The sequence below is a fragment of the Trachurus japonicus genome, chromosome 3, assembly GCF_045865225.1.
Source record: "Trachurus japonicus isolate A0001 chromosome 3, Traja_1.0".
Taxonomy (NCBI): Eukaryota; Metazoa; Chordata; class Actinopteri; order Carangiformes; family Carangidae; genus Trachurus; species Trachurus japonicus.
The window spans coordinates 15548603-15565368 of record NC_140909.1 but is presented as its reverse complement, the minus strand read 5'-3'; the positions used below and the strand labels follow the sequence as shown (position 1 = coordinate 15565368).

The 16766-nt window shown below is 40.3% G+C and overlaps 1 protein-coding gene across 2 annotated transcripts in view; it reads left to right on the top strand.

Annotated features, from left to right (window-relative positions):
- LOC146989793 (frizzled-3-like) overlaps positions 1–16766 on the top strand; it is a 28227-nt gene that overhangs the window by 4668 nt on the left and 6793 nt on the right. For both annotated transcript variants that reach the window (XM_085764028.1, XM_085764037.1), the window contains exons 3-6: positions 14638–14834; positions 15397–15699; positions 15864–16026; positions 16326–16625. In XM_085764028.1, the coding sequence (XP_085620154.1) occupies positions 14638–14834; positions 15397–15699; positions 15864–16026; positions 16326–16625 (963 nt within the window). The remainder of the gene's footprint in view (positions 1–14637; positions 14835–15396; positions 15700–15863; positions 16027–16325; positions 16626–16766) is intronic.

Genomic DNA, 16766 nt, shown 5'->3' with positions numbered 1-16766 from the left:
ACATTTAATAATGACTTAGGTTTTACATTCTCAAAAGGACAAATATTAAGCAGAGAACGCCATTTTAGTAAATTCAGCACATTTCCCCCATGTGTCCATATAGCTCAAGACAACTGTTTTTCCAATCATAAACCCCCACTGGCTCAATGACATGATTGTGTCTTTTTATTGTTACAGCAGTATCAGCTGGAACCTCAAAAAGAATGAGTCTGCTCAAGAGCAGCTGCAAAGCAGCTCAACATATGGATATACTTCAACAAAACCATTCTTATCAAACTGAGTTCTTGGCATTTGGTCCTCACATATGTTTAGCAGGAGTTATTGGGGTTTGTTGAAATCCAAATGAGTGCGAAGAAAGACCTATAGTTATATTTATTTAACTGTTCTGTTTGGTTAGTGTTAAAACATTAATGCTAAAATTCTTGAATACAACCAAAGCCTTTTTATCAATCAAGCTTAGGGTTTTGATGCCAGTCCTGGTTTCAATGATGCCCTAAAGTAGAGGATGGCTTTTGAAAGTTATTGCAATTTCAAGTGACACTTGATGTGTGAGTCAGAAACATCAGTGTGTCCGTTTGGGAGTTTTACTTGTAGCAAAATGTTGAAGCAAAAACAACTGCTGGCAAATCAGCACGAAGTATTTCAGATGCCTTAATGAAACTGGAGCAATTGTCAGCAGCTGCCGTTGTCATTTTTTGGGTCATATCACATGATGAATGTTTGCTCTGCCTCAGTGGAGAAAGCTTTCATATCTTGGCTTTCTTACAAAGTAGATTGATCATTCTAGTGAACTACCAGATAACTTGTATTTCTGTTGTGACTTGTCTTCCAGTCACAGGTTGACAGTCCGAGACTGAAACCGTTTTAAACCATGCTTCGCTTTGAAAGTGTGGAGATGGGTCCTCGTGATTCCTCAGACTTGATTGACAGTAGAGATATTGCCTATTCTCTTTCTTCATTTTAGATGCCATGCTAGGCCAAAAAAGGTTTATCCTCGAGTGTGTGTAGATGATTAACATATCTGGTCACATTTATTCAACATTTCACTGACGGAGAAGTATTTGTCTCGTGTGTAATGTAAGGGTTAACTGTACACTAGTATTTCCTGTCTGAGTGACAGGAGAGGTTAACGGTGCCAGCTGTCATCTCTCACTAGTGCTAACTAGCTGCTAATCTCTCTCTCAGTTCCGCAATGAAGACAGTTATTCCCACAGACCAACGGCAATCCCATCTGCCACAATAGTCAATTAAACCTGAAAGACGAGGGGGGGTGAAACGTTAGAGGGGGACGAGACAAGGGAAATGGCTTTCGAACAGGAGAGTGTTTAAATGGAAATGATTTCTTTGCGATTGTGGGTGGGTGTCTGTGTGGTTGTGGTTGTGGTAGAGGCTGTGGGTGTGGGTGCATGTGTATGTGTGTACATATTTGCATGCTTTTGTGCCTGCATCCCACTTAGGAATATGGCCTGTACTGTTCATCTGCCACTGCATGTTATGGTTCCCAGAGGATGGGCTGCAGGTCGTGACATTATTTGAGGCCCATGTTAGACACAGAGATTTAGACCTATGACATCATTGGGGTTGTGTGTCTGTCTGCACTACAAGGCAGGAACTAATCAAAAGTGAGCGTTTTCCCTGCAAATCCACATTTTTTGTCTGATGAATTCCACTTTTGTGCAATGACAAATTACATATTTGACTCATTATTTTATACATTGAATGAGACCTATAGATCTTTCCTTTGACCCTGCCTGCTAAGCCATGAGGAAACACAGTTGCCAGTGATACAAATCATCTTTAAACTTATCTCATTTTATTTCATACCAGCAGTTACAAGTAACAAGTAAAGAGACCTATGAAATAGGGAATAGTTCATCATCCACATTATTCTTTGTTAGATATATAAATAAATGAATATGAGTGCTGCTGTGCCTGAGGCCTCCGGAGCCCAGATGTCTGTTTGGCCAGAGACTTTCCCATGGGTTAGTGGGTAGCTATGCCTTTCTGCACTGGAGTTTCATTTTGTTTTAATTTAGGCGAATAGCATTTTTAGCCATTTAACAGTCTACGAGATCCAAGGGATTTCTCCAGATTGAATAAGGTGAAATACATTTTATTCTGTCATTCCAGTGAATAACACAAAAAGAAAAAAAGAAAATAAATGAAACTCTTTGCATTAATTTATTGAGATATATTGTCAGTGTCTTGTGCAGGCTGGACCATGTATGGTTGTACACAGGGTGTATATGAATGAAACGGTGGAACCATACCAACCTCTGGACCATTTTGATGCAATCTTTGTCATTTGTAGGTTATCCTGGAGTGAAAGAGATTAGAGGGCCACACAATAACCATAGCTATGTGTGAAATAATCTAGACCTGTGAGATGATGATCCTATGTTTACACTCGCACCACAAAATCGGGTCAATGAAGAAATCAAGTTTAGGTAGGAGGTCATTTGTAAATGCCTGTCCATGAGCTGCAAAAAGTTTTTTTTTCCTTAGCTGCTGCAGCACTTACGGATTAAGCTCTTATAAGAAGAGGTCAAACACATTTTTCTGACTGTGTATGTAAAATTTACTGGCTCCTGCTCGTTGAAACCAGTTATTTCCACTTGCTTATTTTCTTATCTGTTTTGAGTCAACAAAGATATTACACAAGCAGTTATGTATAGTTTCATTTTACCACACGGCTGTCAAGGAAAGTCAGGAGTAACCTCAATACTTCAATGCATGTAAACACAGTCATTTGCCCTTCTCACAGCAAGGATTTTACACTCATAAGAAGCCATTTGACAGTAATGTGATGTGGATGTGGTCAATTAGAACAATATGATGGTGCACTGAAGTTATTAAAGGTTGAAAGCAAATTTGACCAAAACTGTAATGCACTTATAAACTCCTTTTAGAGATGTTAAACATTGGTAGTAATTGTCATTACATGGAGCTAGACATATCACTGCAGCTATTGTTCAAAAACTGTGTAATATGGAATATGATGAACTGACAAGTAGGCAGCTACTGTGAAAAGACGCTTAAGAGCTTTTCTTTTCCCACAAGACCACCCTTGTTTTTGTAACTCCTCCCACTCATGAAACAAGGGCTGAAGGGAGCAGATTTAAAAGAAATGTATACGTACCGGTATGCTATTTGTCCTATATTTGCACAATAACATTTTCTCTGGCTGTTTTCTTCATGACAGGCATTGCTATTGAAGCTCCCTTTATTGTTTTTAGTGAGAAAATTCACGAGTATGTAGTTTTGCTGGTATTAATGGTTTGCAGAAGTGGATTAATTTGTCTATGGTTATCGGAGGGGCAAAAGAAACAAAGTATTGGAAAAAGAAATGTCCAGCATGGCAGTAGAGCAGAAAGAATGTCAGAGACTTAACAGAGAGAAATACTGACAGAGTGACAGGTTGTGTAAAGTCTTTAGACCCTACTGTCTCCGGTGTTTGTGTTTCTCTCAGTATGGGGTCCTGTCCTTCAAAATAAGACTGCTCTGTCTAAGAAGGGCCACCCTGAGGCCACCAGGTCCCCACAACAGTGAGAGACAGTGTGTGCCAAATGTGGAGAGTTCAGGGCTTGTTGTGTTTAAGTGTGGTCTGTTGTGTTTTTTTTCTTTGTGTGTATGAATACGAAAGAGAGAATTAGGTTTAATAGAGGTGTGTTTTGTGCTGTGTGTTTGTGTGTGGGTATGTGTGGGTATGTGTGTGTGTGTTCAGTGCATCTGAAGAGGCTTACCCCATTCTCTCTGGCAGAGATAGACAGGTCCTCATTCAGTTTAAAAGTTCCAGTTTTTTTCAGCTGAACTCTTGATTATCCTGCTTATTCTGACAGAGTCTATTGAGGCAGCCAGCCCAAATGAAGCAATCATTTATTTACGCACAGAACAAAGGCACTGGCTGGTGGTGCTGTTTTTTTGGCAGACTTTTCCCATCAGTAAAGCAGTCACCAGTGCTTATTCAGCCTAAAAGTGCTCAGTGAGGAGAGATCATAGGAAAGATTGGAAAGATTGGTCATTGTTCAACTTCAAATACTGATGTGCGGTAGTTTGAGTGTAGCCCACCAATTATGGTCTCCACTGACATATGAAGGAATGTAGTTCCCTTGAATTCTCCACCCTAACACTCTCAGTGCATTAGGACAGTATAGAGTTGAATGTATTGTCATTGTGTTTCAAATGTAACCGTGTGAGACAAAAAAACTGAAAAAGTACAGTGACACTTGCAATCTGGTCTGTCATCTCTACTATGTTTTCAACATTATTTATAAACTTCTTTGATTTTGCCAGTTAAAACAGAAATTGCCAAGACTAAATAATTGTCCTGACAAGTTGAAGTTCCTACTTTTATTCAAACAAGGGTCCTTATAAGGCAGCAGATATACAATTTAAAACTCTCTAACAAGGAATTTAGTATTAAATCCTCATATTGAGAACATTGAAACATTGTTGCATGATAAATAACTTGAATTAATAATCACAATTGTTGGTGAATCTGCCAATCAACAATTTCACATCTGTTTGCTCCTTTTGTGTTATGTCTAAGTATCTTCCAGCCAATAAAAACTTAATATAATCTCTGGCAGACCGATCTGATCGATCAGTCTCCCAGCCTGCTCTGTATCGCTCCATACACCCCTCCCTGCATCTGCATAATAGATTCTGTGTGTTTGATGCTGTGAGCTATGCTACAGTATTCTGCTCTGATACAACACATTAATATAGGTTATCCATGTCTTATGGTCTTAATCTGAACCCATGACCCAGCCTGGGAACTGTGTGTACGTATTTGCATCTGGTAAGAGTGGGAGATGTTTAACCCTCTCTGCTAAGCCCAACTAACATACACACAAACACACACACATTCACACATACACACACCATTGATCCCCTTCTCACGCAAAGCCACTCAACACAAGGCAGCTCTAACATTTTCAGCATACTGCAGGTCAGGACCAGCGTTGGCTTTAAGAGCTTCAGTACTGCTAATTGTGCACTTATCAAGCCACATGCAACTTTGAACTCTCAACTCCCCCAAAATAGCTCCCATATTAATGCACATAATCACACAGATTTTTAAACAGTTAAAGTCAGTGGCAGTAGAGATTAGTTTCATAGTGCATTTAAACCTTCAACTTGCAGACATTTCATTTTTTTGTTACCTCTATAATATATAGTAAGTTAACACATAATGCATGCGTAGTTTACATTTAGTTGCATTCTGCTGTACATGGACATTTGTAAAAGTCAAATCAAGTCCAAACTTTGGACGGAGCAGCATTTTTAATACATTTACTTTTTGTTGTTAAAATGAAAGAGTATGAGCACCAGGCAAAAGGCAATGAGTTGTGCTGCTCCTTGTGCAGATCTGTTTCCTATCTGTTCCATCTCTTTCTCTGCATTGCCACCACCCTTGCATCACACACCCAAGTAATGTCTGCTATTCTCCTCCTCCCCCTCGCCAACTTTCAGATTCTGTCAGTGATTTATGTAGATTGTGCTTCGAATCTGTCTCTTGAACACAGATGCATTCACTGCGTGATCAGCATGACTTCTCTCTTCATATCTTAATTGTTATTATATGAATAATTTTATTACATAAGGGAAGAGATTGAATAAATTAGTGGGGTAAAAAGCAGTAGGCTATTTATTGTTTTTTTCTTCTTCTAGATAGTGCTAAGTAGTAGAAACATGCAGCAAGCTAGAAAGAATATTTTCCAAGAAATTTGTTAATTTGCCTTTTTTTTTTTTAACCGTATGTGAACCAGTTCGATATTTGAAAATTTAGATTATATATTTCATGATTTGAAATTGAATGGTTTCTAAATGTACGAGGATGCAAAGTAGTTCTTGGCTACTCAGCTGCTTGAAATAGTGGGATTTCATCTGACTATATATACTACATATATGCAAGTGATGAGCAGATGGATCTGCACAGTTGGCTTGCAGGGTGTTAGGACGTGTGTGTGCTATCTGATTCAGCTCCATTGTCACATTCTTGGCTCCCCGTCTACATCTCTATCACTTACTTTGACCCTCTCTCATACGCCTCTCAGTCTCTTTTATTCTCACTTTCACACTTCCTCTCTGTGCTCCTTGTGCGAGCTTGTTTGCAATACTCTATGGTTGGTTGCATTGTTTAAAGGACTCTTATTTCAGTGTGTGTGTGTATGTGGGTGCGTGTGTCTGTGCACATGCATGTTATCCTCAATGACACAGTCTTGTGAGAGCCTCCACATCACCTGTTGCCATGGTAGTTAAATAGGCTGAGAAGGAAGGGGAAGAATGGAGGGAGACAGACAAGCAGGGGAGGGGAGGGAAATTGGATGATGAGTGCCTGTTCTGGACTAAATCAAGGAGAGAAGGAGGAAGGAAAGCACTGCTTATACCAGGGAAAGAGTAGAAATTGGCAATTCATATTTCTAGCGGAGTCATTTAGTTAAAAAAACTACACGTTGCTCTCAAAGTGTTATTTGTCTTGGAAGATTGACATAGTCATTCAGAGTGGGCAATCTGTGATATTGGCAGGCAAAGCTGTGTAATCAGGGAGATGCATGGCATATCTGAAGGACATAACAGCAGCTCTCCACCCACACCAATAAACGACTTCCAACCATTGTTGTTGATATGATGTGTGATTTGGAGACATTCAGCAAGCTATAAATGTTAATTGATATTTTTTTCATTGCTCACTGTTGTCTGACAAAGACATACATGATTTAACCTAATAAGGATGCAATTTCAGGTCATTTTAGGATATTGGTTTGCCGTAATTAGTGAGAAGCAAGTGACTCATCTGTTCTGCCATCATTTTCATTTACACAATTTTACACTGACAATATTGTATTTTGAATATAAGTAAACTTGGTGCAGCATTTTGCATGAATGTTGCTATGTAGGAATATAATATTTTGAATTGTTGGATATACTGGAGGCAAAAAATGGTCAGTGGTCTAGTGCTTAGAGAGCATGTCCCATGTTTGCATGTGCCTGAAGTGCTGATCGCCGGTTCCACTCCCGACTAGGCCTGTTGCAATCATAACATAATTGCCTGATTGCAGTTATTTGAGCTTTTTTGCTTAAATAACAAATGTTTTTTTGCTCAAATAACTGCAGTGTGTAAGCGTTAAAATCGTATCCATTTATCTGTATAAAAACAGCTGGATGAAACTAACAGAATATTTCCATCACCTTTTCCTCGTTGTTTTCCACCGTTTGGGTTTGAATGGTGCTCTTTTAATGACATCATCGCATTGCGCCCCTTCCTCTGCTATGGTTTAATGACACATTAGGGGAGCACCACAAACTGTTTCTCGAGGCGACGACTGAATTTCGATGAGCATCATGGATTTAGTTGCAAAGCCTAAAGGCAAACAAAAATGCAGTTTTTATTCATGTGTTCCAATGTTTAATGTTTAATGGCTCTTCTTCAGAAGGTAAAAATGATCAGAAAAAGACAATTAAATTATTAATTTCAACTATTTGTATGGCAATTAATAGTCAACTAAAATGTCATGATTGTGACAGCCCTACTCCCAATGGAGACGATCTTTAGCGCATGTCATTCATTCCCCCAGTCTCTCTCGCTTTAAAATAATGATGAGATCAAATATAATTTGGGTCACTCTGAAAGAAATCAATGGACAATTAATGTGAAAAAATGTGAAGTGATTTTCAAAAACATGAAATACGGGGTATGTTAAGGATTTTGCTTCATTTATGTTTAGTTTTTTTGACAAACTTTAAATGGCAGGATAACAGAGTAGGGGAAGTCAATGAATGCTGATGTTGGAAGAAGAAAACCCGTGGAGGAGGACAAGTGCACGTCAGAGTAATTGCCAGGAGTAAATGGGAGGCAAGGAAAATAAGAGATGAATTCAGGAGAAAGAAGATAGGAGGAGAGGAGGAGGGGAAGTGGACGTGAAGGGGAATGCCATTAACGGCTTTGTCTGGTCCACCCGACTGAGCGATGGACGGACACGGATAAACGAACCAATGAATAAAGGAGGGAGAGAGTGTGGGAGAAGGGTGCCCCTTTCTTAACTGTCTTTTCAGAGATTAAGGAGGAGAGCATCACATTCTGTGCAGTTCATCTGTTCATGGCCAACGCCTGTCTCTCTCACAAGCGTGGAAGAGGAGGCAGGCACATAGTCAGAGCATGTGTGTGCGCGTGTTTCGTGGTGTGAATATGTCTATGAATACATTTATCACCTGTGCAATATACAGAGCAACTAGAAAAAGCCAGTCAAGGTGAAATCTTGCCAGTAAAAGTGGAGAGTAGAGAGGCAGCAGCAGGAAAAAGTGCTGTGCTTACAGTACAGGATAATATAGAGCTGATCCAAGGAGAATGAGGTGGGTGAGGGGGTGTGTAATTGCTAAGTTATTGTGAACTGAAATGAGGCGCTTCACTTACACTGTAAAGAGAAAATGTAATTACCCCTAATGTATGGAAGGAGGATGCAGCAGTTTGAATATGGGGAGTTTGAATCCAATACTGTTTGAAATAGGAGGATTGAGTGGTGGTACAGAGGCTGAGCTAAATGAGGATGTAATAGTTTCTGCAGAAAGATAGAAAACTAAAATTGAGCAGTTAGTACTAATAGCTACAGAGCGGATGTTGCAGCGATGTTATAGTAGCACGCTAATGGAGGCAGAGCTGATGCGGTCTGACAGCATGTGTGCTGCAGGGCCCGACTGACTGATTTGAGAGTGAGTTAGAGTGCAAGACAGAGATAGCACAAGAGGAGGAGGAAGAGGAGATATAAAGCCTGTGAGGTTGATGTGTCCAGATAGACTTTGGCAAGGTTTAGTTGCAAAAAGCCAGATTTTTCTCATCAGAATTCCTCCTGATGTGTCAGGAAGAGGCACGAGAAACAGTACAGTGCATCTAACGGTGCATTTAAAGAACCGCTTTTTAGATCTTTCTCTTTCAAAGGGGTAGGGCTGACAGACAGTGCACACATACTGCTGTGCATTCTGAAAAGACCATTTTGTACATTTTGTTATGTAGCAGCATTACACTGCAATATGTGAAAATACTTTTGCAAAAATAAAACTTTAATGACCTGGCTTGGATCATCTTTTATATGCATCTAATTGGCGTCAATCTGTAAATTCAACTGATTGGACATGATTTGGAAAGGCACACACGTTTTTAAGATCTCACAGTTGACAGTTTATATCAGAGCAGGTAGAGGGAACTGTCTACAGAGCTCAGTGACAGGTGTGGGGAACACTACAAACATTTTGGCTGTATTAATCATAGACATATTATGTCTATGGTATTAATGGTCCCAGTGGAACAGTGGTCTCCATAATTCCTTTTAAGTGTAGATTGAAATTCTTTTTTTTTCTATATTAGACATAAAACTTAAAAATAAAATAAAAACATTTTAAAAGTTTTTTTTTTTTTTAATTAAAGAGGTCTGGACACTTACTTAAAGAAAACTGTTGACAGCTGTCTTTTTTTTCAGGTTTTCCTAAATTCTAAAAATGCATTTAATATATTTTTTCTGTGTTTTATTGTTGATGAGCTCTTATAAGATGCACAAAGGCCCAAGCCAACATTAGCTCTAGACCAGATTAAATATGATGCATTGAACATCAGAAGATTGATTCGGACACCTTTGGAAAAAACATGGGGATTTTTTTTTTAGAGAGGACTTGCCAGCTCAGGAGCTGTTTCTTTGGAGGCTTAGAGCCAACAGCCCGTCACCTTGATCTGACCACAATACAAAGCTGGTGACAGTTTCAGGAAGTGTGTGTGTCTGTGTGTGTATGTGTGTGTGTGTGTTCGTCTCAGGTTCTCACACTCTAAACACTCCTTACAATCCATTTGACTCTCTAATCCACCGGGAAACCGCCACTCTTTTCTCCATTCCACTCCAGTTTTTCTCCTTTTTTCCTCCCTCGCTTCCTCCTGCTCCTCCTCCTGCACTTGACAATGTGTACGAGTTTCTGCAGAGTTGGCTAACTGGATTTTCTACAACCATTCTAAGCACCAAACGGCACACACACACGTACATGCACAAACACTCACTGGATAATCAAACTACTCAGAGATATTTAGAAATCAATGTATTGTGCATTTACAAAGTGTTCTGACCAAAACAGTTTTGAGCATTTTGCAAATGTATTAAAAGGGAGAAACAGAAATAGTACTATATGGATGAAAGTAGTCAGATCCTTAACTCTACACTGTTGAAGCACCTTTGGCAGACTTCTTGGGTATGATTCGACACGCTTTGCATGTGTGCATGTATTGTTATAAGACTGAAACATAACATTGTGAAAAGACTAAAGGAGTCTGAACACTTTGTGAATCTACATAATGTAAGGCACAGAATATGGGCGATGGTCAGTGATTTCCAAAATGTCAGCATTTATCAGACTAACAAACTGGATGATTCACTGGGGCTCATGAACTGTGCAAAGGTGCTCTGTTGCATTGTCACTATTGGTTTTCATCCCCATGATACAACACTGAACTGGACACCAGAAAAGCTTTTACTGATTCAAAAAGTTCTCATGTGAAGCCCACCCTGCATTTTTTCTTGCACTGCTATCTCTTATTTAGCAACTTTACAGCAATTACCTACCTCGTTTGCCAGAAGCGTAATTATTTGCGTTGCGTGACTGCTAATCATATGCTGCTGTTTTTCTCCAGGCCTTTCTTTCACTTTTCCTTTGTTGACTTTTTTACTTGAAGTTTTTTTTTTTCTCTGTCTCTCTGCTGGGTTTCTTTGGGGAGAAGGGAGTAAAGAGAAAGAAACTTAATCCCTCTATTGAACAAGAGGTGGACCAGTCAGGGGCTTTTTTTCTCATTTTCTGCAGCGTCAAAAACCCCACTCTACTTCTCATTCTGAATGTTCACAATTGCCTATCCAAAACACACACTCAAACCTGAAAATAAACCTACAAGTAAACCCTTGTTTTAATTTTCAATCAGAATTTTAAAGCAGAAGTAAGCGGAATATTTGTGTTAATATAAGTCTTAAATAGTTATATCTTCCGACGGGAATCACTTATATAGAGTGTTTGGTCCGAAACACGGGTCTGTCAGTCACTCTGCTCTGCTGTAAGCCGAGGAGAAAACTTTCCTTGTATCCTACAACCTTTATCCAATGAGGAGAGAGAACGGCATAAAGGGGCGGTCCTATCTGTGTGTGCAGCCAAGGGATGCGCGTGAATGTGGTGACGTAGGGACGAGGGCGGGGACTGCTAACTCCATCGGCTGACAGAAAGTTAGCCAAAAAGACTGGATCGCCTACTTCTGCTTTAATCTTGCATTTTCTGTTAACCAGCTGGTATTTTGAAGTATAGTACAATTTATCTCTGATATTTTGGTGGATAGCAATCGGTAGTCAAATGGAAATGTGTCGTTAGGTTTCTAAGACAGAGACGAGCTGATAGTGGGAAGCTGTTGCAGTACACTTCCTCTCCTCTCCCTACCTTATAGTCTTCTTCAACATCATTCAGTGTTGTAGTAGGAGTGTGCCTCCACCCTCAGGCCAAGTTTGTAGGCTTTTTTCGCTTTCTTTTCCCTGCTCCTCCATCACAACTGACTATGAAATGCCAGACAATTCATTCTTGTCACCCTCCATAGATGGCTGATTGCCATCCCCCTCCTCTCTCTTTGGGCGGCACAGTTAGGCCACTTAATATCAATATTCTCTTTGTGGCAGGAGATGGGGGGCAATTGCCTTGACTGTCAGAATAATTGCACACATATCTGGAAACAGGCACTGACTTGCACACACACACACACTGTGAAACATAATAACTGGGACACACTTACACAGGATACAAGAGCAACGACACAGACACATATACACTTGCACACACACACGTAACCTCGCATGCTCTGGAGAAGTGGGCAGAATGGGGACACACAAAATGGGAGTCGCACACATATTCGCTGTAGAGTTAGTACGAGGAGACATGAAGAAAGGCTCCATTCTGCTGGGCAGCGAGACACACTCATGCAGAAAGAAACAAGCACTCAGTTAAGTGTGGCCTTAGGGAGTCTTGTGAGTTTGTTGTTATTGACATATCTATGTAAAATGTAAAAAATAATAATAATAATAATAAACAGAGAAAGACAACTATATTTGTGCACAGTGGGACTGTGGAGATAAAATCACCATGAGCTGCACTGAAGTGAGGGCTGTAATTAAGGATGCTTCATCAGAAAGATATGATGAGTGTTGCTTGGCAAGTTTTTCTGTTTCATATTCATCAAAGATTGATTTTGTTTGCTTCCCTTTCATAATAAAAGAGATTGTTCAGCAGTGTAACCTGGCCTTGGCTCGAGACAGCTCTCGTTATCAGGATATTGGAATATCATTCATATCTTTTAGTGTTTTTTTATTTGTTTTTCTTTCTTTTTAAAAAAAAAATGAGTGAAGAAGAGTGACAAACATGTGTAGAAGACAGTTGCCCATGTTACCTCCCAGTGGTGCGGTCAGGCTTTTCCCTTCATGGAAACACTCCGCTTGACCAGATGGCAGCTTATGTGAATGAGCTTCTAACTTTCGCTTTGTAGAAGTAGAAGGGAAGTAAATAGGATGAAACAGGCCAACACTGGAATACCCCCCAGGTCCGGAGGCCATATATTAAGTTTTGACCTAATCTTGTTCTACCATATCATCACTGTACATTGCAGGCAGCGGCTCCCAACTGCTTTACAACTAAAGCTCATGTGGTTCCTGTCTTTCTGCATCCCAACAGAGTCAACCTTGTGTGTTCACACACAAGAAATAAAAATGCAAAGGCTGTAAAATGTGTGAATTATTGAATGAGGCCGAGTGGTTAGTCTGTGTATGTGTGCGCATGTGTTTCTGTGCAACATTCAAAACTATGTCACAGCTCACGCACCACTACACACATTTACTGGTGGGATATCTCTCCAATGTGCAGATGTAGAACACATCAATTGAGAACGATCAAAACATACTCACAAGGCCTGACTCCACACAGAAACGCACACAAAACACGCACACAGGCTCATTGATGCATGGGCAGGAATGCAGTCATGCAGTCTGTATATACCATAGCTTTTTGTAGTATGCAATCTGTGTGAGTGCACTTGCATCACAGGCCCATGTACATATTTATATACATACACAATGCTATGTTGTGTGCAGTCAGCCTAAACATTTTGTTCCACTGCTCCTAAGTCTTTGTCACCATGGCTCCGCTCTAATTTCTCTGTTGTTGTGAAAGCTGCATTGAAAACTCAGCATCAGTTCACCCAGATGATATGAACTTTGAAATAGCAAGCTGAATAAATGCAGGTCACTTTGTACACATTTTCCTATCAGTGCACAGTGCACACGAAGTTGCTGGCAATTGCTCATGAATGAGCACAAAAGAAAAATTTGTTGAATTTACACCAATGTATCTTAGTTGATATATAGGTTCACAAACAGATATGTTTATACATGGAGACAGGAACTATGAACGGTTATAAATTGGCACACGTATTCACACATTTCAATCCATATTTTTTAAAATATTCTGCTTTGTATTTTTAGTATTTTAGTCCTAATTTGATTTCCACGAACAGGCACGTTTTTAGAACAAACTAATGAATAATTCACCTGTCAGCATGAGCAGTAGCAGCCCTCGACTAAAAGGAGAAACTGTGTCTCTTGAGTAAGAAAAAAGGCATATTGCTTTACTGGCCACAATATGACCTTTGACAAATCATCATTGCAGAGGTTAGTTTGTACTTGCGCTGTCCCAGAACAAAAAATAATAAAGCTTGTGCTCAACCCTCACAGAGAGTATTTGTTCAGTATGACAGCAGTAACTATTAAAGGAAAAGCTAGTTTGTTTGCTTTGTTTTTCATCCATCCCATCACTCATAGTTTTCCAAATCCATCTGAAGGTTTGAGCAGACAGAAGGCCCCAAGCTAGAATCTCTGACCTTTTGGAATAATTATGTGCACACAAAAGACGCCACATCTTAACCCCCCCCCCTCCATGCACACATACAAGCTTCAACCAAGGCGGTGGCAAAAATCACCCAGGTGGCCCACCGTTGCCTACGATAGACAGGGAAAACCATGCATATCCTGTTGTTTGTTTGTTCAATGTATCGACACATGGCTGTGGCTAAACCTTCACAGGTCCGTCTGCCTCTCCTCTACTTCAAAGGGATGTTTGGTAATATCATTGCTGCTATACATATTTCATAAGCTTTTCAATATTGATGGAATACTAAGCAGTATAAATTGCAGCAGAGGAGTAAGAGCACACTTGTCCACTTCCTTTCACTCTCCCTGCATCCACTTTGATGGCCATTTCAGGTTAAATATGAGCCTTCTCATATGTGCCACCGATAGCAGTCCACTTTTCCCTGAGAATGTCTGTATAGGTGTGTGTGTAGTAACATCACTCTTTCCTACATGCATGACAAATTTAATAACCATGTCAACCTGTCTCATGCTGCTATTGAAATATAACATTGTAAAGATGAAATGTGGAGGTGTTTGTACGAGAGATTTAAGACCCTTGAATGGCAACGATTTACTATGTTGCTGTGACTAAGGCTTTCAGCTTTGTAGCATGTTTGAATATAAATTAAAATCTCTACCTTTTTTTCTCTCTCCATCTTGGTCTCTCCCGTAGCCTTTCCATCCCATGGTAAACCTAGTGTGCAGTGCTGATCTGAGGATGTTCCTGTGTGCCCTGTATGCCCCGGTGTGTACTGTGTATGGCCGAGTGTCCATGCCGTGTCGATCTCTCTGCCAGCGGGCCAAAGATGAGTGCCACAAACTCATGGAGATATTCGGAGTAGCCTGGCCAGACGACATGGAATGCAGCAGGTGTGTGTTTAATTTTTTATTTCAACTTGGTACTAAATAAAAGTATAACCAGTGTCATCACACACAGGATTTTAAAGTCTCTGAGATGACACTGGCACTGATATTCTGGTTGTTTTTAATATCCACTGTCTCACCCAGCACTGAGCCTGCAATGTGTGTTGTGTAAATCTGCAATGCTCTTGTGCTTCCTTCTTTCCTTTGAACTCATGACAAACTCAGCCTCACATCAAACCAACTTAACTCTGTATTTCAGCATCTTGCAACTATTCTCACCTTTTCCTCTTATGTATCTCTACACAGCAGTTTCCTTTCATCTCTTTTTCTTCTGTCTCACTTCTTTAAATCTTTCAGTTCCCTGTCCTCCTGGTTTCTCGCCATGTCGTCTGTCTTTCTCTTTATGTTTCTACCCTCAATTGGTAGTTTTTGAGGTACACCCAAATAAACCTAATGCAGCCAATCCATCAGACCTGGAATATATCATGTAATGTTATTTTTTGTTTTACATTGCGTTCTAGTAATGAGTGTAGATTAATAGGATTTAATGTAATTCCTCTTTTTCCAGGTTCCCAGATTGTGATGAGCCCTACCCTCGTCATGAGGACCTGCTAACCGGCTCTGAACCCACTGACGAGTCATCCATGACGGTCCAGAGAGACTATGGTTTCTGGTGCCCAAGAGAGCTCAAGGTTGAGCCAGACCTAGGTTACACCTTCATGGGCAAGAAGGATTGTTCTGCCCCATGCCCCTCCATGTTCTTCAACAAGCAGGAGCTGAACTTTATAAGATACTTCATCGGAGTCGTCTCTATTGTGTGTCTGTCTGCAACACTCTTCACTTTCCTGACGTTTCTCATTGATGTTACCAGGTTTGAATGACTCATTGACTAATTTGTTAAACAATTTCCAAAGAACTTGTCAAAAAAAAAAACTGCACCATTTAATCCAGATTGGTTGTTAAATTATTTCAAAAGTAAAGTGGAAAATACAGATCAATATTTTTCTTTCTGCTTGATGTTTTAACCTCTATTAGGTTTCGATACCCTGAGCGTCCAATAATCTTCTACGCGGTGTGCTATGTCATGGTGTCGCTGGTGTTTTTCCTTGGTTTCCTGTTGGAGGACAGGGTAGCCTGCAATGCAGTCAGCCCTTCTCAGTTCAGAGCTTCAACTATAACACAAGGCTCACACAACAAGGTGGGAGCTTCAGTTGACGCTAACATTTCATGGGAACCTGTGTTTGTTAGATGCCTGTCATGCGTAAGATACATACATAACATAATCCATTATAAACTAATTTTTCAAATGTCTGAATTGTTTGATCGGATTTGAATAGTTTCGTTTTTGAATTTAATGAAACATTAGTTTTGATGTAGTCTATGGAAAAAAGTTGAAAGCATAACAAAATGCTATAGATTCTGGTGAACATTACATTGTTAATGCAAAAAACTGATATGATGTTTGATCAAAAATGATTGCTCCCACTCTTCTCTCAGGTCTGCACCCTGTTCTTCATGGTCCTGTATTTCTTCACCATGGCCGGCAGCGTGTGGTGGGTCATACTGACAATCACTTGGTTCCTGGCGGCTGTGCCTAAATGGGGCAGCGAGGCCATTGAGAAGAAAGCCCTCCTCTTCCACGCTGTTGCCTGGGGGCTCCCAGGGGCCCTGACTGTCACCCTGTTGGCCCTGAACAAAATTGAGGGAGATGGGATCAGTGGAGTGTGTTTCATAGGGCTCTATGACATAGACGCCCTGAGGTGGTTTGTTCTGGCACCACTCTGCCTCAACGTAGCGGTGAGTACAGTCAGATGATAAATGAGTGGGTGGGCGGGCGGATGAAAGAAGCGACGAGTGGGATGGCGGGATGGATGGATGGTTGCACAGATTAAGGGGAGGATGGATGAAATGATACAGGTGTTGATTGTTGGCTGAAAT